This window comes from Triturus cristatus, chromosome 6, assembly GCF_964204655.1.
Source record: "Triturus cristatus chromosome 6, aTriCri1.1, whole genome shotgun sequence".
NCBI lineage: Eukaryota > Metazoa > Chordata > Amphibia > Caudata > Salamandridae > Triturus > Triturus cristatus.
The window spans coordinates 973044475-973069328 of NC_140589.1; the positions used below are offsets into that span (position 1 = coordinate 973044475).

The following is a 24854-nucleotide window of genomic DNA, read 5'->3' on the forward strand; positions in this document are numbered from 1 at the left end:
AAGGTAAAGAGCAAGCTAATGCAGATTTCCTTTCTAGATATCCTCAGGGTCCTTTTCTTGTTAACAAGAAAGATAGGGTAGGGGGATGTGAGGAGGAGGAGCTGGTCCACAGGGGTAAACAGCTGGATGTTAACCAGGTTCCTTACCGTCCATATATTGGTAGCCACGAAGCCGACATAACGCTGAGTCTTTTCCCCGCCCCACAGTACGCCGCACCTGACCCGGAAGTCACTCCCCCTGGAAGTGACGAGACACAAGGGCTTGACTGTGAGAAGTTGGCCTGATATATGATGTCACTAATTCTAATGTACACCTTGTATCAGTCCAAACAACCCTTATGGTGATTGGTTGTAAAATCAACCTTATAGACCAGCTATCCTAGTGGCAGCATGGACAAGAGCAGTCTTAGGCTAAACTCTGTATGGCATGTGAAGCCAGCTGTTATACCATATTTAATCCATTGAATACCAAATGAAAGGACACCACAACAGATATATATAAAAATAGAATGTATTTATTCTAGTCAAACCCTCAGCACTCTTTATGAGATTTGAGGTAAGTACAACACAGTCTTATTTAAGCATACATTAAGTCACACAGGTAAGTAATACAGTTAGGCCCTAGGGGCCACGCAAACCATATACTAAGTAAGTGGTATAAGAACCACTCTCACAAACACAGGATAGGCCTAGGCCTAGGGAATCGCTGGGGCTACACTATACTACCAAAGGTTAGGAAGTGGGAGGCCCACGGGATTCAGGTGCAGAGTGGAAACACTCACGTGTAATGCGTAAAAGTCGACAGAAATAGTAGTTATTAGAATTTAACAGTTTTAGGACACTTCTGGAATGGCTAGGAAGTCGAGACTTGGAAACTAGACCCTAGGATAGTCACTACCCTTGTGAGCACCGGAGTACTCAAGTTACCTAGCCCACGGGCTGCGGGTGCATAGGTGTGAACTTGCGTCGGGTTTCGTCGTTGACTCCTATGGATGCCTGAAGGAAAGTTGCTGACAGGCAGTCAGTAAAGAGTGCCCGGTGGATCCCAAGGATGGAATCAAGAAGGAAGGATACCTGCAAGCAGAAGGGACAGAGTCTAGGTCACCAGCCAGGAGCCGGGAAAGAACCAGGAAGGAGCCAGGCGATGTCGTGCAGATGCAGGTGAAGAGGTGAAGCTTGTCGCAGCAGCCACGGGTACCAGGAGGCGTTGAGGATGACCAGGTCCAGGAGGCGAGCTGTCCCACGAAGGCTCTTGCTGTCAGCGGCGTCGATGTCGAGTTAGAACCCAACAAGCCTTGGCAAGCGGAACCCACGCAGGATGGAGGACTTGCTTCTGGTGCAGACCAGGAAGGTCTGGGGTGCTTCTCTTTCACAGAGGAGCGAGTGCCAGTCTGGAGGAGCCGGACCAGCAAGATGAAATCAAAGGTTCATCGTCGCAGAGGTCACTAGCCAACAGCCAGCAACCGGACAACACGTCGAGCAACTCAGGTGCAGAAGGGCCCCACACAGAACATGTGAAGTGTGGGGAGCTCATCTTCTTTGCAGATGGTGCTCGGGATGGGGGCTTCTCAATTCCCCAAGCACAGCCTCGAGGAAGCCTCAGAAGTCGCGCTAGTCAGTTACTATCCACTTTTCCCAAGTCGCCGGTCCCATGTCCCTCGTCGCCTCCATGGGTCTCAGCTTCGCTGCATATGTGGATCTGGGTCGGGGGTGTCTGGAAGTCTCGGCGCTGGTCAATCTCTGCAGTCGTCCCTCGTAGGATCAGTCGCAAAGCAAGCAGCGGTCGCTGGATGGTGCCTGGTTGCCCAGGGTGGTCACTCCTTGGCCACAAGGGAGATTTCTTCAGTCTTCTTCCTGAGGTTGAATGTCGAAGGTCCAGAGTTTCTGTTCAAGTTGCAGATTCAGGTTAATCTAATTTTGCAGGACTCAGCTACCTACTGATATACTGGGCTAGTGGGCTGGGCTACCTGCAAGGTCCCTCCTATGGGTGGGACCAGTAAGGGGAGTGGTTACACCCCCTTTCCTTTGTCCAGTTTCGCACCAGAGCTGGGGCTGGAGTGCCCCAGCACCGGTTGGAACTGGATTATGCATGGAGCACCTTTTTCTTTCAGCCCTCCCTGCCCCAATACACTAAAGTCTGTCTGGGGAGGTGCTAGCACCTCCCCAAGCAGGAAACCTATTGTCCAGGCCTCCCTGGCTGGGAGGGCTCCCAGCTGCAGGAGGTCAGACTCGTGTCTGTGGCAGCAGCATCCATTTTGTGATGCTGAGGCTTTGGTCAGAGTTAAACAGCAAAGTAGGATTTTAACATGTCTCTCCCTCTAGAAGGGAGGAATAATATCCTCATCACCAGAAATGGTATGGGGGTATTATTCCAAAGTGTTAGACACCTTACACGACATGTTTTGATAAAGCCAAACCATAGTTACCATAACCGTTTAAGTTTATAAAGCAATTTAAGAGTATATGGTAGGCGATATCATAGAACAGCTATAAGGACATGGTTCCCGAAAGCTGCAGACAGGCTCAGCTCATGCTAGAGCACCATCTCACATGTTACCAAGCACTCTGCCTCCAGGATTGTTAAGGCCTGGCATAGGAGTGGCTCACAGGTACACATGTGTCTATTTTAAGGGTAGATATAGGTATACTATATCTAAGCAAGGGGTGATTACACGACCTTGCCCCAGCTGAGTGATCAGCCAGTTGTGTCTGATTGGAAGGCCAGGCCAGGGGTGGCATAATACATGCTGCAGCCCCTGGGAGGCCTAGGGTACACCTATGCCCTGGGTACCTTGGGTACACTGTACAGGGTCCAATAAGGTGACCCTTACCAATTGGGTATGTACCTAGGGTACATGGAGTCCATTTTAAAGGAAGAGCAGACAGCCTGAGACCCTGAATGGCAGGATCTCAGGCCAACTAAGTCAAAAAATCAGCTAGACACTAGGCAAAAAGTTGGGGGTAACCATAGTCAGATATCCACCTTCCTACATTGACCAATCCGGTAGCGGCCCCGGAGGTCACAGGAGGCAGAAAAAGCCGGAAGCAGGTGGAATCGGCACGCCCATTGGAAGGAAGCTGGAGGTTGCGGAGGCAGACGCCGAAAAGATCGTGGACGCCACTCCCCTTCGAGGGGACGCCGAAGAGAGCAAGGACGCCGCTTCCCTTCAAGAGGATACCCAGGAGACTAACCCAGAAGATCCGGAGGGTCCCAACGTCTGGACCGAAGAGTGGTGGAGCCCGGGGGACGCGCACGAGCCGCCACAACTCGGGAGAGTTGTGGCAGACAGCCGTATGTAACGGGTGCCACAGGGACAGTAAGGGAGTGGGGTGGGGGGATTCTTGGGAGACTGTTTTCCCTACCGGTGGCCCATAAGTAATGAGAGGGGGTTGCAAGAAAGCCCGCACATCCCTAACGCATAAAAACGCCCACCCCGTTGTACCATATAGAAGCAGAAACCCCCCCACTTTCCTCACATCGTTTTTGCCAAGCTCGCACGTGGTGTGGTGACGGTGTACCCAAAGCGCAGGACACAGCAGTGACCGCTGTTTATTTTGTTGTTTTTTTTCCTTTTCTGTGAGCGCGTTGGTTACCCCGAGGCGAACCATACCAGAGAGGGCACTAGGAACTACAGGACGGCCTGTCTAACCTTACTGCAGAGGAGCCCAGGGGAGACCACATTGAGGGACAAGTCTACGATACGTCTAAGGACTGGACTGTTTCCTACTATTCTTTGTCTGCCTGCAAATCATATCCTGCTTACTTTTATTGACTGTCATCAATAAAACCGTACACTATTCAACCTCTACGGCCTCCTCGCTTCTGTTTCCAACCGTCCCTCCGACACATATGCACCATGATAGACAGATAAATGTGCAATCACTAACATATTGATAGGCACATTTGTGCTCGTCCCTCCCACAGCGACAGATCTCCCCTGTCCTGGCACTGCTGCACAGCTCCCCCTTTCCCCAGCATGTCCACACAACTACCCTCCCTGCGATCAGGTTTGCCGATGCTCGCCTTACCACTCGCTCACTTGCTGTCAGCCCTGCTGTGGTGACTATCACGAGGCACTCAGGATCTTAGGGCAGAAGGAGCAGTGGATATTGAAGTGGCAGTGGCAATTACTCAGTAGCAATGATTAGTGAGCACGGCGTAGCTTGGGCTGGTGACAATAGGCAGGAGGCTTGAGCTGTCTATCTGCATTGCTGCGCACATGCACAGAACCTACTGGGCTGGCTCACAGCAGCGGTTTCTTCACTTTGGCAGGGATGTGTCCCCCCCACTGCGCAGGAAAAAATTAAATGGCAATGAAAAGATTTCATTGTAATTTATTTTTTCTGATGTGTGCACTTGCAGCCGTGCCAGCCCTCAGCCCAGAGACATGCAGTTGACAGCAGAGGATAGAAGCAGCGGCTGGCTGGGTGCTCCAAAGTGCGCTTGTCATGTTGGCCCGCTGTCTTGCACCGGTCCAAGTGACATATGCACTTTTAAGCTCTCACCTTAGAAAGCTGGGTGGAGACCAAGCACAGGCCCACAGGGCCTGAAGGAGCGTCCAACCAAGACACGCCATCCAATCCTAACTCTGCTCTCACAGCTAGGATTGGTTAAGGGAGTTGGCTGGGCCCATACTGGAGCAAGAAGAAGATCGGGACCGGCGAGGATGTGCAGCCAGGTAAGTGACTTTTTACAAATAGATGTTTGTTTTATTTTTTGTCCAGTCATTTCTGCCCCATAGCTAGCAGCCGCCACTGCTGGCTCATGTCTCTCACATGCCATACCCAGCATGAAACAAAAGTATTTATGTGTACCATGCATACCTTATCCATACATTCCTTGAAATTATTTTTCTCTTGTTCCAAGAGGCCTTGATGCCTGTTCACCTCTCGCTGCAGCTGCTCTTCGTGATCCTTCACAGCAAGGAGCTGAGCAATGCTGGAAGAATGAGAAGTGTGGTTCTCCTCCTTCAACGCTCTTTCCTAAAACAAAGAGAAGAGCGCCATTTTTATTACAGGCTTCACACTGGTTTTTTGAGGAATTTCAATCCAATTTCAGCAGATCATTATTATATTTGCTTGGGAAAAGCAAATTTTATTACAAATGTGGCAATCAGCAACATCTCTTTCGGAAACCATCAAACTTAACAGCGAGATGACGATCCAACTACCAACAAGCCACACATTAGTACGGCTCAACCCACTATCCCAAACGAATCCTGCCCACCTACAAAGGATACATTCATGGCACTTGCTTTATTCTCAGACTGTGGGCTCTTTTCTCTCACCAAAATGTGGGAGATCTTTCCATGCTCCATATTTGTGCTTTATAAAGCGAATGTCCCCCAATTAGGCACGCAAACCTGCATCACAAGGTCCTTTCATGAAAAAGAAGCCAATGAGTGTGACTTTTTAGGGTGAGTGGCAGACAGTAGATAGCAGGGAAGAATCTATGGAATAGGAGTAACACTCACCAAAAAGGTAACTTTCGGATACTCCCAAATGGTGGTTCTTTCTGATTCTCAGTGTGTGGATTGGTTCCATTGACCTGTGGATAGATTCCACACCACTGAGAAGGAAGGAGGGCGAAGAAGGAGGCAGCATTAGATATTAAAAGCTTCCCAGGCATAATGTCCGTCTCTTCAGAAGAAAGCCTCGAGAGGATAATGTCAATAGATTGAATATGAGGTAGCCTATATAACCACTGGGCATATCTCTTTCGGCTTCAATTAGACTTGTATGCAGAAGGTCTGCCGGGTCAGTGGATGAATATTATCCACTGACATAGCAGAAGACCCTCAGCCATCCTTAGAGATCTCTAGCAGGCAGGCAGAGATCTCTGTGCCTTCAACAGAGCCACTGTTGCTGGTATTTGGCTGAGCAGATGCAGTATTTAATACGCTTGCTCACAATTTCCAAAAACAAACAACCAAAGCAGGAGTCTGTTATTGAAAAATGACACGTTTTCTCCCAGTTTGTGGAGGTGATTTCTTTGGATTCCTGTTTGGGATTGCCCACCTTTTCTCAGTGGTCCCAGACAGGAAAAATGTATGATTGAACAACCACCCGCAATAAGGCGGATGTTCTGTCAGACATTGACCGATGTGGTCGTCAGTCAAAGGCATCTACCTGAAGAGTCAGAGGAGGCTTCTTCCACAGAAACCTTGGTACATCCCATGACTCTAATTAGAGCGAGGAAACAGTGCTTTGGGTCATAGATAGGACATCCACCACTTTTTGACAGATGTCTCACATCTGTCAACTCTGAATGATGCCCTGTAGCAGGAACACACCTTAAAAAATGGAACAGAAGTCATCTTATCTTGGAGAGTGTGCTCATGCATCAGATGAAGGTTTGGCCCCATGCACCTTGTAGTTATGGGAGGTGCGGGAGGTGAACCATACGTCGATGATGTCCATAGCATTCATTCGGCCAGCATCATTGCCTCCAATAAACATTTAATCAGTAGAAAGCAAAGCTGTGGAGCTGTTAAGGAAAAGATGTAAGGTGTATTTGATTTCCAAATTAAGTGGTGTTGCCTCAGCCAAGGAAGTGTGAAGTCAGGAAAAGAATTTAAGAGAAAAATCTCCTTGTTGATACACAAATTTATCGGAACCCATGGAAAAAATGAGTGAAGCATCTGAAAGATGGCTTTTCGTCCCAGTAGAACAGGAGGTAAGGCTCAGAAGCACAACAGGGCTTGCAGCGTGCGAAAGGCAGTATTCCTGTAAAAAAGCCTAATGGCAAATGGCACCATAGGGTAAAGGATTCCTCCATCAATCTGCCCAATATGAAGCTAAGGCATCAACAGACAGTAGGGTGGTTATAAAATGTTATCACAAAATCATCCTGGAAATGAAAGTGGTGGGTTCCATCAAGTTAGACAGATACTCTATCAGTGCGAAAATAAAGACAACACGCTATGCCACCATTGAAGTAGCAGTTGTGCATATTTGGATCCTGGAACAAATGTGTTATGGTGTGGTTGTGATGGTGCTATACAAGTCCTGTGGTTTCACACCAAGTTTCAAGAGGAGTTACACGTAGAATGTTAAATCACGGGCTGCTGGGGCATTTTCATGTATGGTAGGAAACGTCTCGTTTCATTTATGGCTCTTTACAGTCACCCATAATCCTATACGCTCTCTGAATGTAATCTTTCAAACTGGTGTGTATTATAAAAAAGCCTGTAATTTCCCGATTATATTAACTGATCATTTTCTTTTGGAAAATAGACTGTCTGTAAGGGAGAAGGGCATACGTGTATATATATCTGCTGCATACAAGAACTATCATTGAGCATTTTAACCAAGATTTAGGGGATTAAATTGCACAACCACGCAGCTTGAAAGTGTGGCTAATCATGCAGCCCTTTGATAATTCAAAGCAATGGGACACCCTCCTCCCTTGAAAGAGATTCTAGTTATGTTACTTTTCCTTCTTCAGTATTCATAAAATGGAATGAAAAAGCCTGGTTCCAATACTCACAGATCTGTGGAACCTATTTTTGAAGCAGGAAAGTTTTTAACAGGCTTAAGAAAGCTTGGGTAAAGTCATTTCTGAGGAACTCAAGTGTTGCACTCCAATAACCAGTGTAGATGTAGGAAACAATTCTCGAAACTGTGCTTTGTGCCCATCAAGATTTGAAGAGAATACTACCATAATCTATGACTTCCGGGCTAAAGGTGTTATTGACAACAAAGGGGACCCCGGTAAAAGTGCGCAAATCAATACCACTCCACAGGGACCCAACTGAATTTTGTTTCAACAGGATGGGTTTGCACCGTGTAGATTGTTGGCGCAAACTGAAGTACAAGCTGCCCTCGACAATACTTCATTTGCAGTGAAGCACCTTAGGCCCCACAAAGATGACAGAGAGTAGTAGATTTGCAAACCATGAAGTTTTATTAGTAGATTCATTTGAATTAATCATACATCAACAGCTTTCAAATATTGTGCTGATCAATATAATTAAAAGCTATTCAAATGCAGCAAATACAAAGGCAGACTATTTGAACTTGTCATATGCAAATGGAGTAAAGGTCAGTATCCCCTGAAGGGAAATTCATTAATGCTAAGCTAAGTAATTGAAATAGTAGGGGAAAAGAGCAGAGTGTGTCAACAAAGAAAGTCTCTATGAAGCAGAATCATATAACGATTCAGGGCCATATTTTTATCTTGGCGGTATGCATACTCCATCAAAATGGGGATGGAGTATACATGGAGTATACATACCACCAAAATGTTGGTCCACCCACCCGAAGTTAAATGAGGGTGGAAATTAGGGTTAATCATGGCAGAGACTACTCCGTCTCCACCATGATTAGTGCCCTCCGCCAGGCTCTACTGAGTAAGGGCATCAGAGGCAGACGAGTCATTACGTGCACCAAATTTAAATGAGCAGATTGACAGATCAGTTTTTCACTGCTCATCACCAAAATGAAAACCCTGGTGTAAGTGGCAGTGAAATCTGCTAAACGCTCCCTTTGCCCCGGTGGAGGACTCCCAAAGTGAGGAGAGTATTTTTTTTTTATTTTCAAAATAAAAATTCAATTTCAGGATTTACTTTTTAAAAATAACAAAAGAAAACTGTTTGGTGCAGGCCTCCGCACTGGTGACCGAGACCTGAACCAAACAGCAAAATGCACTGACAGAGACCGCCATGATGGCGGTTACTGGCAATGCTTTATAAATAACCACCAGCTTGACAGTCTTTGCTAAATCTGGGGTATGGTCCCTCCACCAGGGTGAGTAACTTACTCCTTCACCCTAGTGGAAAACAGGCCATCCGCCAGGACATAAATCAGACCCTCATTCAGGTAAGGAGGGATTTGCTCAGGAGCCTAACTCTTAAGTTGGAGCAATAAAGGGGTATCAGAACTTAACTAGCTCAGCAATCCACAATTAAAACATACAATTTTCAACAGTTTGCAACACTCCCTCCAGTTCTCATACAGCGGAGACTAGTCGGGGTCCAGCTTTTTGTGATACCAGCGGGGTGGGAGTCAACTGTAAGACCAAGAGAAATCTTGTAGTAGGATGATACATTGCTGTCAGCTTCTCCAAGGCACAGGTGTGGACATTTACTACTCACTCTCTATGGATCACATACTGACAATATTTCTCCACAGAAACCAAAACATGTGCAACATTGAATTAGGTCAACTACTGCAGTTTGGCTCATGAAACGGGAGAAAGAGAGAAACAGAAGCACAACAGCCAAAGATGCATTGTCATTTAGCATGAGTGACCCAAACTGAGGCCTACTTTAACAATGGCTTAATGTGAGCATCACTAACTATAGTCAATTGTAATGCGAAAATCCCACTTTACATATGAGGATATGATGTGTAGGTTAATAAGCATAATGAAAAATGGTGATAGAGCGTCATCAGGTGTCAGGTGGAGACAAGCAAAAAAGAAGGCCAGAGTACTGATGTTTGTGTCTCCTCTTTCTCCCACACAATCATTTGACAAAAGTGCATTTTAAAACAGAGGATGTGGCTTAATGGCTAGGGCGGATGACTCTGAAGCTGAGGAATCAGGATCGAGTCTGGCGGGAGGATCAAACATCCTGGGCAAACCACTGAATCTCCCTGTGCCTAAAAAAAAATGATTGTGTCCGTCTGTAATGCAACTAGTGCTCATGTGGAGTGCTCTGATACCTTCAGGTCGAGTATGCACTATATAAAACCGTAGAAAAAAAATTAAATATAACACATAATCAAAGGCTATACAGTGAAACTGCACAAAAAAAGACACTCTGGTAAAAAGAAAACAGGGTCCTTAAAATCGAATAATTCTTTGTCCTGGAGCGGGAGCAGATGTATATTGACGTATCCACTAGAACAGGGTACTCTCTCTCGGGGGCCAAATTTACAGTGTGGTTTGTGGCCGAGGGCCGCACTGGTGGGGGAGGGGGCAGTGGGGGAGGGGGCGGGGCTAGAGCCCAAAAAAAAAACTGTGACCATGAGGTTGAACACAGGCCCCTGCAGCAGATGCCTTCGTCCACTGAGCCACCAGACCCGGCATTCACACATCTCTATTTATCTATCTATCTATCTATCTATCTATCTATCTATCTATCTATCTATCTATCTATCTATCTATCTATCTATCTATCTATCTATCTATCTATCTATCTATCTATCTATCTATCTAGCTCTGTCCCCTCCCTCCCTCCCTCTATCACTCTCCCTCTATCACTCTCCCTCCCTCTAGCTCCCTCCCTCGGTCTCCCTCTGTCTCCCTCTCCCTGTCTCCCTCCCTCTCCCTCTCTCTCTTCCTCTATCTCTCTCCCTCTGCCTCACTCACTGTGTTTGTCTCCCTCCCTCTCTGTCTCCCTCCCTGTTTCCCTCCCTCCCCCTGTCTCCCTCCTTCCCTCTCTCTTTGTCCCTCCCTCTCTGTCTCCCTCCCTCTCTCCCTCCCTCTCTGTCTCCCTCCCTCTCCCCTCCCTCTCTCCCTCTCTCTATCTCTCTCCCTCTCTCTCAATCAGTTTGTCTCCCTTTCTCTCTTTCTCCGTCCCTCTCTATCTCCCTCCCTCTCCATCTGTTCTCCCTCTGTCCCCCTCCCTCTGTCTCCCTCCCTCTCCCAACTTGTCTGTCTCTCTCTCGCTGTCTTTCCCTCCCTGTTTCCTGCTCTGTCTTCCCCCTCTCCCTCTCTCCCTCCCTCTGTCGCACTCTGTCGCACTCCCGCTTTAAACTCACCGGCAGCTCTCACTAGCTGCTGCCCCCCCCCCCCGCCCGTCACCTCACCCGGCGCTGAGTCAGCTTCCCTGGAACACAAACAGCCGCCGCACCCAAGTACTTCACAGGTCTTTTAAAGGCCAAGTCACTTGTTAATGAGGCTTTGTTGTATTTCATCTCTTCTTAGCGCCCCTGCATCTCCACTCATTCAGAGGAGAGATGCAGGGGCGCTAAGAAGAGGTGAAATACAACAAAGCCTCATTAACAAGTGACTTGGCTTTTAAAAGAATCACCCGGCCCCCATAGCTCTGCGCTGCTGCAACCGGCGGTGCTTGCACAGGTACGATGTCTGCAAGGTCCGCGGGCCGCCAGGAAAGGCTTGCCGGGCCGCTGGCGGCCCGCGGGCCATACTATGAGTACCCCTGCACTAGAAGCTGCAGGTTTGGCGGCTTTAAAAACACTGCGCCTTAGTTCTCAAACCACCTCACAATTTCTGAGCTTTCTCTACAAATGGCTTCTGTTAATCTATCCTTTTTGCAAAATACATTTTTGTTTACACCAGTTTACTAGTAAGAGAAAACTATTATCAGTAGACAAACAAGACCCCAACAAAATGTGCCTGTGCATAGATACTTAGAGGTGCTACATAGTCTATATCACCTAGAGGGCAGGTTATCTACCAAATATCAGCTGTATATCCGGTATGGGAAACCACCATGGGAAGGCTACACCACCATGCTTCATAGGGGCAGAATGGCCAATGAGCAATCATAGACAGACATTTATTCCAAAGGGACCTCTCACACAGAGTCCTGCCCTGTGTCACCATCTGTGGATAACGCACGCCGCACAAGATATTGCCTCACAGGGGCCCATATATCTCTGAGGTTAGATTTGAGTGGAATGAGGTCCCATTAAACAGCTATTAGTTCACTGCATTATGAAGGCAGTCCATGTCTTCAGGTGCCGACACCTCTCCCCATCTCGTAGTCACTCTATGTCGAACTAGCACCAGAGGCGTGAAATCAGTGTCCTTTTCTGAGGCGGGATGTCCAACATGCAACCCAGAAGAGCCTCAAGTGGCAGACGCCCGGTGTTGTACTCAACATATCTGCTATTGCTCTCCCCACCACCCCTTGTAGGACTGGACTTTTGTCCAGTACCAATGTTAGGTGTAGAAAGCCAGCTTCCGCCCCACCACATCTATCACACTGTGTGGATTCCCACAGCCCCAATTTGTGTCATTGCTTAGGTGTATCATACAACCTGTGGAGAGATTTATAGTGTTAACCTGAGCACTAGGTTTTTTGGTGAGGGGGAGTTAACTCGTGCTTCATCTTGTGAAATATTTGTGGTGGGGATGGGAAGTCCAGATTTTAACTACTACAGGTATCTAGCTGGCATTGTATGTTTGGTTGTCTTGCACAGTAATTGTTTCTGAAGGAATAAATGAACCGTCCCAGTAGAGGTTCTCCATACAATTGAGGTGCAGTGTGTTCAGCTGCCTGGCTGTTGCATGTTGGTGGGTATTGTAGGTTGTGTGCCAGAGGTATACTGGGAGCATACCTCAGCTTTAGCCCCATGCCTAAGATAGGTGCTGCCATGAGGGCGTTGGTTCTGGTGTCCAGCAGAACCAGTCAATCAAACTGGGGAGGAACAAATGGAAAGTTATGAGCAAATATTTAACGTGTGTGAGCTCTATTGTCAGTAGTATGAGGCATATAGATTGTCCTTACCGACCAGTGATGTGCGATCACGATGTGAACAGATCGGGGTCCGGGAGGATGGTCAGTTCAAATGCGGCTGGTGGGATTGATAAGTTCATGAACTAATTATGAAGGTGAAGAAAATGCATGTGGCAATTAGTCTTACCTATTCGAGCTGAATTTCATGCCCATGCAGTGCAGCCTGCAGTGTCTATTACTTTTACAGGTCGCTTGCGGTTAGTGCATATAAAGATATTGAGCCTCTGCGGTGCCACGTTATCCACTTCTATGGACATATGTAGCTGATACGGTGTGGGGAACTGCACAAAATGTATGTATTGCCCCTCTGGTCACAGGTCGTATAGCTCATAATCTGGAGCACCAAGGCATCCATTCCTGTGCCTTATATTTGTGCCCGCTCCATTTGGAGTGCAATCTGTTTTGTGTTAGCCTTCCTAAATGCATCTTTTGCATGAGACCAATGTCAATAGCCTGGCATTGTTAGTAAGCCACAACAACAAGGTAATAGATGGAATGCTTGAATTAATCTCAACCACTGGCAAACGCTGTGGGCCACACTCAAGTCCATCATTGTTCCCCCACCATGCTACCTCAGTTTGGACCCAGCCATATGCAAATAAGTCTTGACCCTGCTCCAATGAGAAAAGTCCAGCTTGAATTTCCAGGCAAGGTCATCCCTGAACTAGAACATAAGCAACTCAAGACAGGTTTTGCCCTGATTGCATTTCTCCTATCACCTTTTGTGTGCATGTTGTGAGTAAGCCAGCACCTGCGTCACTTTGGAGGAGTCATTTAGGCCTCTGACGTTTCATGTTATCAGTTAAAGCTCGATGTTATGTTCAACTTTTGGATATACTTGTGCATGGGTGGTGCATCTGTGTGGTTCGATTCTATGTGTCCCACCAGGTGTCTATATTGTTAGGTGATAAGTATGGGCTTCGTATGCTGCCTTGGTGTTTTACCTCTGACTTTGTGTAAGGCACTTCTTAACAATCCCCCCTCTCTCTCCTGCCACCAGTGAATTAATGAAAGAAATATAGTATTCTTGGAAAACACTACTTGGAAGTAAGTGAGAAGGAGTTCTGGGAATCACATTAAGGACAACATTGGAATAGAGAAATGTAATAGCTATCTTCGGAATAGTATATGGCAGAAAGAAGAGTAATTAAAAGTTACTGATAGACTTATCGTTCATTAGAACGCAGCTTGCCGCTTCGTTATTGATAAGTCCTCCATGAAATTCTTGTGTTCTGTCCTTGTGAGCCATTTTCATCATTAGAGTTTATCGACTATTCATCCGTGTAGACAGCGGTTGTGGAGGAACAGTAGCAGGAATGTTCACAGTTGAAGTTTGAAGTGACGTGAACATTTTCTGAGGAATAAGTGACGTGAACATTTTCTGAGGAATATCGGCAGTAGTGCACTGCACCGTCGAACGTCTGAGACGTCGATGAGGAAACGTGTCATACTGGCCCATCAGCATATCCGGATTGGAGCTGAGGCGGAACAACGCTACTCTCGTTAAAGAGGAAAGTCATTAGGAAACAAGAAGGGAATCGCCTCTGCGTGAAGAAATCCAGTCACCCAGCACGAACAGAGACTAGTACGCAACTGCGTGGTAATCGCATCAGAGTGGAGAATTCCTGTCAGCAGTCTTTTAGAACTAACAGATATGCAGCGCGAAGTTTAGGCAGAGTGGAAAATTCTGTCAGTGGGTAAATTGTATGCCATTACTGCAGTAATTGACCAGCAATTGGTGCTGAAATATCTCAAGTGTTAGGAGGACTTGGACTAAAGGCAGTGAGTGGAATAAATTGAATTTGCAAACGGAAGGAAATGAATTGTTGTGACTAACAGCAGCACAATTGTCCTAAACCGTAGCATGTATAAAATTTAACAATATACTTCCAGTGAATGGTATATGCATATACATAATCAGCAAGAAAAAATTGAGGCATAGACAGCAAACTGTTGAACAGTTATTAAGAATTCAAGTACATTCTTGCTTAAGTGATTCTGTGATATTAATGTACATGTGAAACATATTACAAGTGTTCTTACACAATCCTTCTCAGAGTATATATATCTCCTTATCAAAATGGTTGTGGCTAGCATGAGTCAACCCTCGCCTTTCCTTTCTGATGCAGGGGAACCTGTTGTGCCATGGAAGGATTGGAGGAAGGGATTTGAATCTTTTCTTATAGCCATGGGCGCAAGCGGATTCTCAGCTATAAGGAGGCAACACATACTTCTAATTGACTTAGGTATGGAAGGTAGGAAAATTTGACAGTCTTCCTGATTTAGAGGAAGAAGAGATTGGAATTGAGGAAAGAGATCTTTATGATTACAGCATCAGGAAGTTAGAGTTACAATTTGCAGACAAAATAAATGTTGTTTTAGAAAGGCATAAGTTTTTTGGAAAAGCACAAGGAAAGGATGAGAAAGTAGGAAATTATATTGCCAGCTTAAGAGGTTTAGCAAATACCTGTGAATTTAATGAATTGACAGAGTCATTGATTAGTGATCAACTGGTGCGTTGCACCAACAATAAGAAAATACAAGAGAAATTGTTAGTAGGTAATCCAGATTTGAAAAATGCAATTGACATTGCTAAGAGTGTGGAGCATACCGCAGAATGCATTAAAGAAATGAATGTGAATGGGGAAGGAAATGTACATGCAGTCAGTGAAGATTTCAAAAGTGTGTGTGCCATTAAGAGTATAAGGAAAAAAAATGTGTTAAAAGAATTTAACAGGGAAAGAGGAAGCACAGAAAACAAACATATGTTTCCGTTGTGGGAGCACAGGGCATTTGGCAAATAATGTGCATTGCCAATTGAAGAACTGCAACATGTAGAAATTGTAACCGCAAAGGACATTTAGCACGGGCTTGCAAGGATATGTCAAACAGAACTGTAAATATTGTTAACACACATGAGGAATTTGGAAACATGCATGTTTTACAAATAAGTGTGAATGAAGACTGCAAAGTAGATAAAATTGAATTACCTAAATGCGAAATTGGATTAGATGGTCACAAAGTAGAAGTATATGCGGATCCTTGTTCACCATTCATGTTTATTAACAAAGAAACTCTATATGACAAATTTAATGTGGGAGAAGTGGCCCTAAAAAAACCAGATGTATGCCCAGTAGGCTACAACAAAGACCCCATTCCGTTAGAAGGTGTAGTTACCATGAGGATCACATTCAAGGACAGAAGCACTGTAGGAAAAGTGTATGTTGCAAGTAATGGACCTAACCTTTTAGGATAGGCACACCAGAAGGATCTGGGAATAAAACTTGACCCTACGGCTGAAAGACCTGTCATGATAGTAGAAAGAACAGTATGTGGGTTAGAACTAGTAGATGAGTTTCCAGAAGCTTTTACAGACAAGCTTGGTTGTCTAAGAGATTATCAACATAAAATTAGATTGAAGGAAAATGCCAAACCCGTAGCACATAAATATAGGAATATATCTTTAATGATGAAAGAACCCCTGAGACAGGAATTAGGCAAATTGTTAAATCAGGGAGTTATTGAACCTGTAGAGTGTGCAGAATTGGCCGCACCCATAGTTATCATATCCAAGGCTAATACCAAGAGCATCAGGATATGCACCGACTTGAGAGAGTTAAATAATAGCATTTGGGTGGATAGGCATCCCTTGCCTAACATAAATGAAATGTTAAATAGAGTTAGCAAGGCAGAGTTTTTCACAGTAATTGACCTATCTCAAGCGTACCATCAAATCAGACTTCACACATCAAGTAAAGCCCTCAGTACTTTCATCACACCATTTGGTGCGTTTAGGTTTTGTAGAATACCATTCGGGTTAGCCTCCGCTGCGGCGGTTTTCCAAAGGGCTATGCAAAACATTTTCGAAGGAATAGAACACGTATTGTGTTTCCAAGATGATTTGCTAGTTTTTGGAAAAAACGAAGAAGAACACAACAAAACCGTTCGTAGAGTGTTAACCAAATTGAGGGATGCTGGACTTACATTAAAAGAGGAAAAGTGTCAAATTGGTGTGCGTTCAGTCACATATCTCAGACATGTAGTGTCCAAGGAAGGTATCAAGCACAAGGTAGAACTAGTTAATGCTATTAAATTTGTGCCTAAGCCCAATACAAAGGATGAAGTTAAGTCTTTCCTCGGGCTGTCAGAATATTATTAAAAAGTCATTAAAAACTTTGCAGAAATTACATATCCTTTAAGGAACTTGTTGAAAAAAGGGACAAAGTTTGACTGGGACAAGGAGTGTATAGAAGCATTTGAGAAATTAAAATCTCACATTGGAAATGCACCACATTTAGGACAGTTTGACACTATTAGGTGTACCATAATCACCACAGATGCGAGCACAAAAGGTATTGGAGCCACGCTCAGTCAAATCGTGGAAGGAGAAGAAAGAGTAGTGGCTTTCGCATCTAGATCTTTGACTGAAGCAGAATCACGCTACTCTGTAGTAGAAAGATAAGCACTTGCATGCTTTTGGGCGGTGAAACACTTTTGAGTATTTATTTGGGGAATACCTTTTACCATAAGAACTGATCACAGGCCTTTAGTAAGTGCATTCTCAGTAAAGAACTTTGAAAGAACAACACCCAGGATTTCAAGGTGGTTCCTAGGCCTTGAATGGTTTAATTTTAAGATCACATACATACCAGGTAAATTAAATCAAGCAGCCGACTGTCTTTCTAGATTACCCTTAGAGAATAAGGAAAATGAAAGTGAGACTACAGATGAATTTGTAGTGGCTGCCGTTACTGAAGGCATGAATAGACAAGAAAAGAATGAAAGTATAAAGAAGGATTCTGTATTCCATAGAGTAAAGGAAATGGTGTTAAATGGGTGGCCCAACAAATGCTCAGACCTTAAGAGTGATGAAAGTAAGAAATGAACTGTATGTGTGTGACGAAAATTCTACAGAGGGAACAAACTTGTACCACCAGAAAACTTAGGAGAGAAGACTGTCATTTTAGCACACAAAGGTCATCCAGGATGTAGCCTTACTAAGAATAAAATCCGTCTTCACTATTGGTGGCCTAGTATGGACACCATGATAGAAAGGAAAATAAGACAATGTACACAATGTGCCATGAGTGATAAAAGTAAACAAGTAAGTAAGGGTCCCATCTCTGCAGTGGAGGTACCTTCCTCTCCCTGGAATAAATTAGCTATGGATATTATTGGCCCTGTGAATGTGAAGGGGTTAGATGGTAGATTCATACTAACTTTAGTGGACTACCATTCCGAATGGGTAATCATCAAAACAGTGAACAATTGTCAAGAATTCCTGTCATACAAGGGAAACACGCCCTTATGTAAACAGGAGAGCTGTTACATAACTCAAGGGAAACACGCCCTTATGTAAACAGGAGAGCTGTTACATAACTCAAGGGAAACACGCCCTTATGTAAACAGGAGAGCTGTTACATAACTCAAGGAAAACACGCCCTATAAAGGGAGGAACCGGGAGGTACAAGGCTGTCGGATATTGTGTTTACACCGACGTACCTGCTTCGTGAAGAGCAGTGTTCAGGAGTGGTGCTCCAGTAAGGCAAGAACGGAGGTAGGTCGAGTCGTTACTCCCTGGGCCGTGTCTTGCCCCATCGTCACCTGTGAAGGACCCGGAAGCTCTACCGGTCAACCATTGAGCTTCGCTTTTTGACTCGGCTGAGTCTAAGCGCAGTGGCGCTTTTGCTGGTTGGAGTCGTAACTCCCAGCCCGACCAGAGACACAGGGACTGCCAGCTGTAACGCACACCAGGAGGTGTTTGCCGCGTTACAGACTCGGAAGTCCACAGGATCGATCGAGCGGCTGCTCTCGGTTCAGTCTTCTTGCTTGTGATTGGGGTATCGGTGACGCATCACCAGGAGGTGACTCCGCGTCCCGGTGCAGTCTGAGGAAGAGGTTGAGCGGCTGCTCCCTTCAGGTAGAGACCCCGGCTGGGTGTTTCCCTGACTCCTCGATTCTCCCCAACACTCTTCGTGCCCCTCACAGCCTACCGATTGGCATTGTCGGCCATTTCATTTCTGCCCTCTGTTGGCATACGCCGGGATCGGCGTATATGCAGAGGACGGTTAGGACCATCCGTGCTGTGGGCTGGTAACGTACTTAGCCTGGAGGATTCCAGTGACTATAACTTTTGTTTGTTCTTTGTATTTTATTTGCCTTCATTAAAAGAACTAACCCTTCACAAGTGGTTGCGTCCTCATTGTCGTGTCTGTTAAACGATCCTGAGACGTTCAGGGCGTTACAAAATATCCGACCTTAATAACACTAACTGTCTCCCGGTCGATAACAGACATGGCAACACTTGATAATGTGCTGGCTGCTTTAGCGGCCATGCAAGTTGAAGTGGCTGCCTCTAGGCAAGAAACAGCCGATGTAAAAGCCAGACTGGATGCTATCCAATTGGACCCGCTCACGCCCAGCACCTCCCTCACGAACCAGACCCCTGCGGTAGTAGTGGAAATGCCGGTAGCCATCCCCTTGGCAACACCAGAGAGGTACAGTGGGGATCCTAACACAGTGCAGGCATTCCTCACACAAGTGGCGCTACATTTATCGTGCAAACCAAAGGCGTTCCCCACGAGTCAGGCTCGTGTGGCTTTCCTTATATCCTATTTGGCTGGAAACGCGGCACAATGGGCCGTACCTCTGGTGAGCAGGGACGACCCCCTCTTATGTGATTGGGGTGCTTTTCGCGAGGAATTCCTGAAGGTATTCGACAGAAGGGCTGACTCGTACACGGCGGACCGTGAAATGCTTGAGTTGAGACAGGGATCCAACGACCTGGTGCAGTATCTCAACGCGTTCCGAAGGCTGGTTGCGGAAACCAAGTGGCCTGTTGCTAAACAGACGGCGCTCTTCCATCAAGGGCTGTGCGATGAGCTCAAGGACGCCGTGGCTCATATTGACCCTCAACCCAAGACATGTGAGGGCCTTATCAACCTGGTATTACGGCTGGAACATAGGCTAAGTGAAAGAAAGGGGGATCATGGGAGAAAAGGAAAATCCCTTCCATCCTATGTGACGGTGGGAAGTCCTGAAACTTCCACCGCATCCAAGGGAGAACCCATGGACATCAGCGCAATACGAGCGAGCCTCACAGCCACGGAGAAAGAGTCACGCCGTAAACAAGGATTGTGCCTATATTGTGGCAAAAAAGGCCACTACGTACGTGAATGCCCTGCCAAACCGAAGACGTCACGTTATCGGGCCAACCGGTCGGTAACAGCCGTGGTGGACATACCGGCGGAAAACTAGAGGACTCCAAGACCAGAGAAGGGGCATCTCGGAGTCACTCATCCATCCCTTCACTTTCCAACTCGGTCACTAAGGGACAACGACACCTGTTTATCACGGTGCACGTGGGAGTGCATGACCAGTGGATACCCGTTGTGGCCATGGTGGATTCAGGGGCCACTGGCATGTTTATGGACCACAACGAGGCATGCAGGCTAGGGCTAGTGCTTCTTCCCAAAGCAGTACCCGAAGACGTCTATGCGGTAGACGGAAGGCGATTGGTGACGGGGCCCATCGGACAGCACACGGGGGTCCTTCCGATGAGATATGGGAGGAACCATTTGGAACAAATCGATTTTAACATCATCCGAGCGCCCCAATATGGCGTCATATTGGGATTGCCGTGGCTACAGAAACACAACCCCTTTGTGGATTGGCCAACACATCGCATCGAAATGACGTCACCGTATTGCATCCTGCATTGTGGAATAAGAACGGAATCCCTTGACGCAGATGAGAGCGGGAGTCAGACGGTGGCTACAGCGGCAGAAAAAGATGTGGCTCTCCCCCAGGCTTATCACAGTTTTGAGGATGTATTTGATGAGGTGAAGGCGGAAGTGCTACCACCACATAGACAGTTTGACTGCCAGATCGACCTGGTGCCAGGGGCCAGCGTTCCCAGCGGCAGGCTGTATGCCCTGACGGAGCCTGAAAACGTGCATCTCCGGGGGTACCTGGATAAACTCCTCAGGCTAGGATTCATCCGCCCGTCCAAGTCTCCGGCCGCCTCGCCACTCTTCTTCATCCCGAAGGCTAATGGGGAGCTGAGAGCCTGTGTGGACTTTAGGGCATTGAATGCGATAACCATAAAAAATGGGTACCCCTTGCCTCTTATCAGTGTACTTCTGGAACAGGTCAAGAAAGCTCGTATCTACACCAAGTTGGATTTGAAAGGGGCATACCATCTGGTGCGCATGAGGGACGGAGACGAGTGGAAGACCGCCTTTAAGACCAGGTTCGGCCTTTTTGAGTACCTCGTCATGCCGTTCGGTCTGTGCAACGCCCCGGCAGCCTTTCAGTACTTTTTGAATGAGGTATTCAGAGAGGAGTTGGATATCTACGTGGTCGTATATATCGACGACATCCTCATCTATTCGTCCAGTGTGGAGGAGCACGTACACCACGTCAAAGCTGTGCTCCAAAAGCTGAGGGAAAACATGCTGTTTTGTAAACTCAGCAAGTGTGACTTCCACGTCACATCCGTGGAATTCCTCGGAGTGATGCTGAGTCCAGAGGGACAGGAGATGGCAGAACGAAAGATCAAGGCGGTGAAAGAATGGCCGGTGCCCCAAAGCGTGAAGGACGTCCAAAGTTTCATTGGCTTCGCCAACTTTTACAGGCGGTTTATAGATGGATTTTCAGGAGTGGTGGCCCCAATCACACAGCTACTGAGGAAGTCCAAGAAGTTTGTCTGGTCCCCTGAAGCGAACAAAGCCTTTGAGGCCCTGAAAAGCGCCTTTGGTAAGGCGCCGGTGTTGGCTCACCCCGATCCGGATCTCCCCTACGTGGTGGAAGCGGACGCGTCGGATGTGGCGCTGGGGGCTATCTTGTCCCAACGCAACCACGACACAGGGGTGCTTCATCCCGTTGCGTACATGTCCCGCAAACTCAACGACGCCGAACGCAACTACCATATTGCGGAGAAGGAGCTTCTCGCAATCAAGGACGCCTTCACCGAATGGAGGCATTGGTTGATGGGGGCAAGACATGTGGTATCGGTGTACACGGACCATCGGAACCTACAGTTCATGACGGCCACTAGACACCTTTCTCCCAGGCAGCTGCGGTGGATGATCTTCTTTGCGGGGTTCAACTTCCGCATCACATATCGGCCGGGGACGGAAAACCGGAAGGCGGACGCCCTGTCCCGTCAATCTGCAGTTAAGGAACCATTGCCTGCAACCGAGCGTTCCATCATTTCCCCGAGGATGGTATTGGGGGTTATCCAACCGGATACTTTCCTGAGGGGAATAAAGAGAGGGATCAGGTCATTCGCATGGCGGAGGTGGCTCCTCAGTCACAGAGAATGGCAGCTGAAGGACGGGATACCCCTGAAGGGCAGGTGCCTATTGATACCCACGCCTAGGCTAAGGAAACAAGCATTCATCTGGTGCCATGACTCTCCATGTGCAGGTCATTTGGGCTTTGAAAAAACGGTGGCTAGCATGGGACGGCATTTCTGGTGGCCAACCATGAGAGTGGATGTCAGGAGGTGGGGACAGGAGTGTCCTACGTGTGCTACCATGAAGGCCGACCATGGCCGAACCCAAGGGCTCTTACATCCACTTCCGACCCCGGATAGACCATGGGATAGCATATCACTGGACTTCGTGGTGGGCCTACCGGTAGACCAGGGGATGACGGCAATACTGGTGGTGGTGGATTACTTGACGAAAATGGGGCACTTCATCCCCTGCAAGAGAGTCCCTACGGCCGGGGAATTGGCGTCACTACTCCTAAAGAATGTGGTACGACTGCATGGATTACCTGGGGTGATCGTGTCGGACCGGGGATCGCAGTTTACTGCGCAATTCTGGAAGACTTGGTGCACTGCGCTGCATGTTAAGACCGCCCTGTCCACCAGCTATCACCCTCAAACGGACGGCCAAACCGAGCGCCTGAACCAAACGCTCAAACAGTATCTGCGATGTTTTGTGGACCAGGGCAGGGAAGAATGGGTCGACTTGCTATGGGTTGCAGAGATAGCCTATAACAACGCCACTCACAGCTCCACACAGTCATCTCCGTTCTATAGCAACTATGGCCAACATCCCAGGTTCTTGCCATTTCTACATCCGTTCAGAGAGGACAGGATTCCCGCCACAGCGGACAGGGTGGCACACATAAAAGACACGTTGATGCGCTCAAGGGCTGTCCTAATAGAGGCCAAGAGAAGATACAAGGCTGCGGCAGATAGGAAGAGAAGGCCCGGGCCACTGTACCGCACTGGAGACTACGTCTGGATATCCACAAGAAACATGAGGTTTCGAAAGAACAGCGTGTTCCATCCCAAGTACATGGGCCCCTATCGAATTACCAAGTGTATGGGTCCCGTGAACGTGAAGGTGTGCTTGCCCCAGTCATTGCGGATACACCCTGTCTTTCATGTATCATTGCTCAAACCAGCACCCTCCAAGCCGTCTGGGACACCTAGGCCGGTATGCGTGGAGTCGGAGGTGGAGTATGAAGTGTCGGGCATACGGGCGTCTAAATGGCGCAGGGGGAAGCTGTGGTACCTGGTTGCGTGGAAAGGCTATGGCCCGGAGGAGCATTCATGGGAACCGGCTGAAGGGGTTCATGCTCCGCGCTTGGTCTCCTTGTTCCATCGGCGTTTTCCTGCCAGCGCTGGACCCGTGGGGAGCCGCTGAGAGGGAGGATGTACTGTCAAGAATTCCTGTCATACAAGGGAAACACGCCCTTATGTAAACAGGAGAGCTGTTACATAACTCAAGGGAAACACGCCCTTATGTAAACAGGAGAGCTGTTACATAACTCAAGGGAAACACGCCCTTATGTAAACAGGAGAGCTGTTACATAACTCAAGGAAAACACGCCCTATAAAGGGAGGAACCGGGAGGTACAAGGCTGTCGGATATTGTGTTTACACCGACGTACCTGCTTCGTGAAGAGCAGTGTTCAGGAGTGGTGCTCCAGTAAGGCAAGAACGGAGGTAGGTCGAGTCGTTACTCCCTGGGCCGTGTCTTGCCCCATCGTCACCTGTGAAGGACCCGGAAGCTCTACCGGTCAACCATTGAGCTTCGCTTTTTGACTCGGCTGAGTCCAAGCGCAGTGGCGCTTTTGCTGGTTGGAGTCGTAACTCCCAGCCCAACCAGAGACACAGGGACTGCCAGCTGTAACGCACACCAGGAGGTGTTTGCCGCGTTACAGACTCGGAAGTCCACAGGATCGATCGAGCGGCTGCTCTCGGTTCAGTCTTCTTGCTTGTGATTGGGGTATCGGTGACGCATCACCAGGAGGTGACTCCGCGTCCCGGTGCAGTCTGAGGAAGAGGTTGAGCGGCTGCTCCCTTCAGGTAGAGACCCCGGCTGGGTGTTTCCCTGACTCCTCGATTCTCCCCAACACTCTTCGTGCCCCTCACAGCCTACCGATTGGCATTGTCGGCCATTTCATTTCTGCCCTCTGTTGGCATACGCCGGGATCGGCGTATATGCAGAGGACGGTTAGGACCATCCGTGCTGTGGGCTGGTAACGTACTTAGCCTGGAGGATTCCAGTGACTATAACTTTTGTTTGTTCTTTGTATTTTATTTGCCTTCATTAAAAGAACTAACCCTTCACAAGTGGTTGCGTCCTCATTGTCGTGTCTGTTAAACGATCCTGAGACGTTCAGGGCGTTACAACAATGTAACAACAAGTACAGTCATTTTGTTCTTGCAAGACGTATTCCGCAATGAAGGAGTACCTCAGACTATAGTCACGGACAATGGTGTACAATTTACATCTACACTAATGAAGACGTTTTAAAGGAATTCTCTGTAACCGATCTACAAACTGCACTATACTTACCGAGAGCTAATGGTCTTGTTGAATGGATAAATCGCATGATTAAGGATTGCATTCAACTCAATGTAAGTAATGGCACCAATGTTCAAGAAGCTTTAGATGAGATGATATGGTCTTATCTTGTAACCCCTCACTCTGTTACTGGTGTTTCACCGTTCAAGTCCTTAAAGGGGAGGGAACCAGGAACAAAACTAAGCCCCATGTGGCTTGTGGGCAATAAGATGGAATAGGTTGATCGGGGAGGAATTATGGGAAGAATACACGATCACCAAAAGTAATTTGTAGATAGGTACAATCGTAAAATACAAAGACCTATAAAATGTTTGACGGAAGGAGATGTAGTAAGAGTTAAATTGCCTAGAACTGTACATTCAGGTTGTTCTAAGTTCTCTGACAGAAAAGTGATACGCAAAGTCTTCAAGAATGTTGTATTACTTGATGATGGTCAATCATGGAGCACTGACAGGATTGTCAGAGACAACAGCGGGAGTGCAACCACTACCTCTGACATCCTCAAGAATAACACGATAACCAACAATAGTGCTCTGCAATTGAGGAAGTCTTCAAGAAATACTCAAGGTTAACCACTATGGCAACATGACTAT

General features: G+C 47.2%; 1 protein-coding gene across 1 annotated transcript in view; it reads right to left on the reverse strand.

The window, feature by feature from the left end:
- LOC146820871 (uncharacterized) overlaps positions 1–24854 on the reverse strand; it is a 589956-nt gene that overhangs the window by 231135 nt on the left and 333967 nt on the right. Inside the window, exon 8 of the mRNA XM_085611692.1 lies at positions 4824–4982. Coding sequence (XP_085467818.1) covers positions 4824–4982 — 159 coding nt within the window. The remainder of the gene's footprint in view (positions 1–4823; positions 4983–24854) is intronic.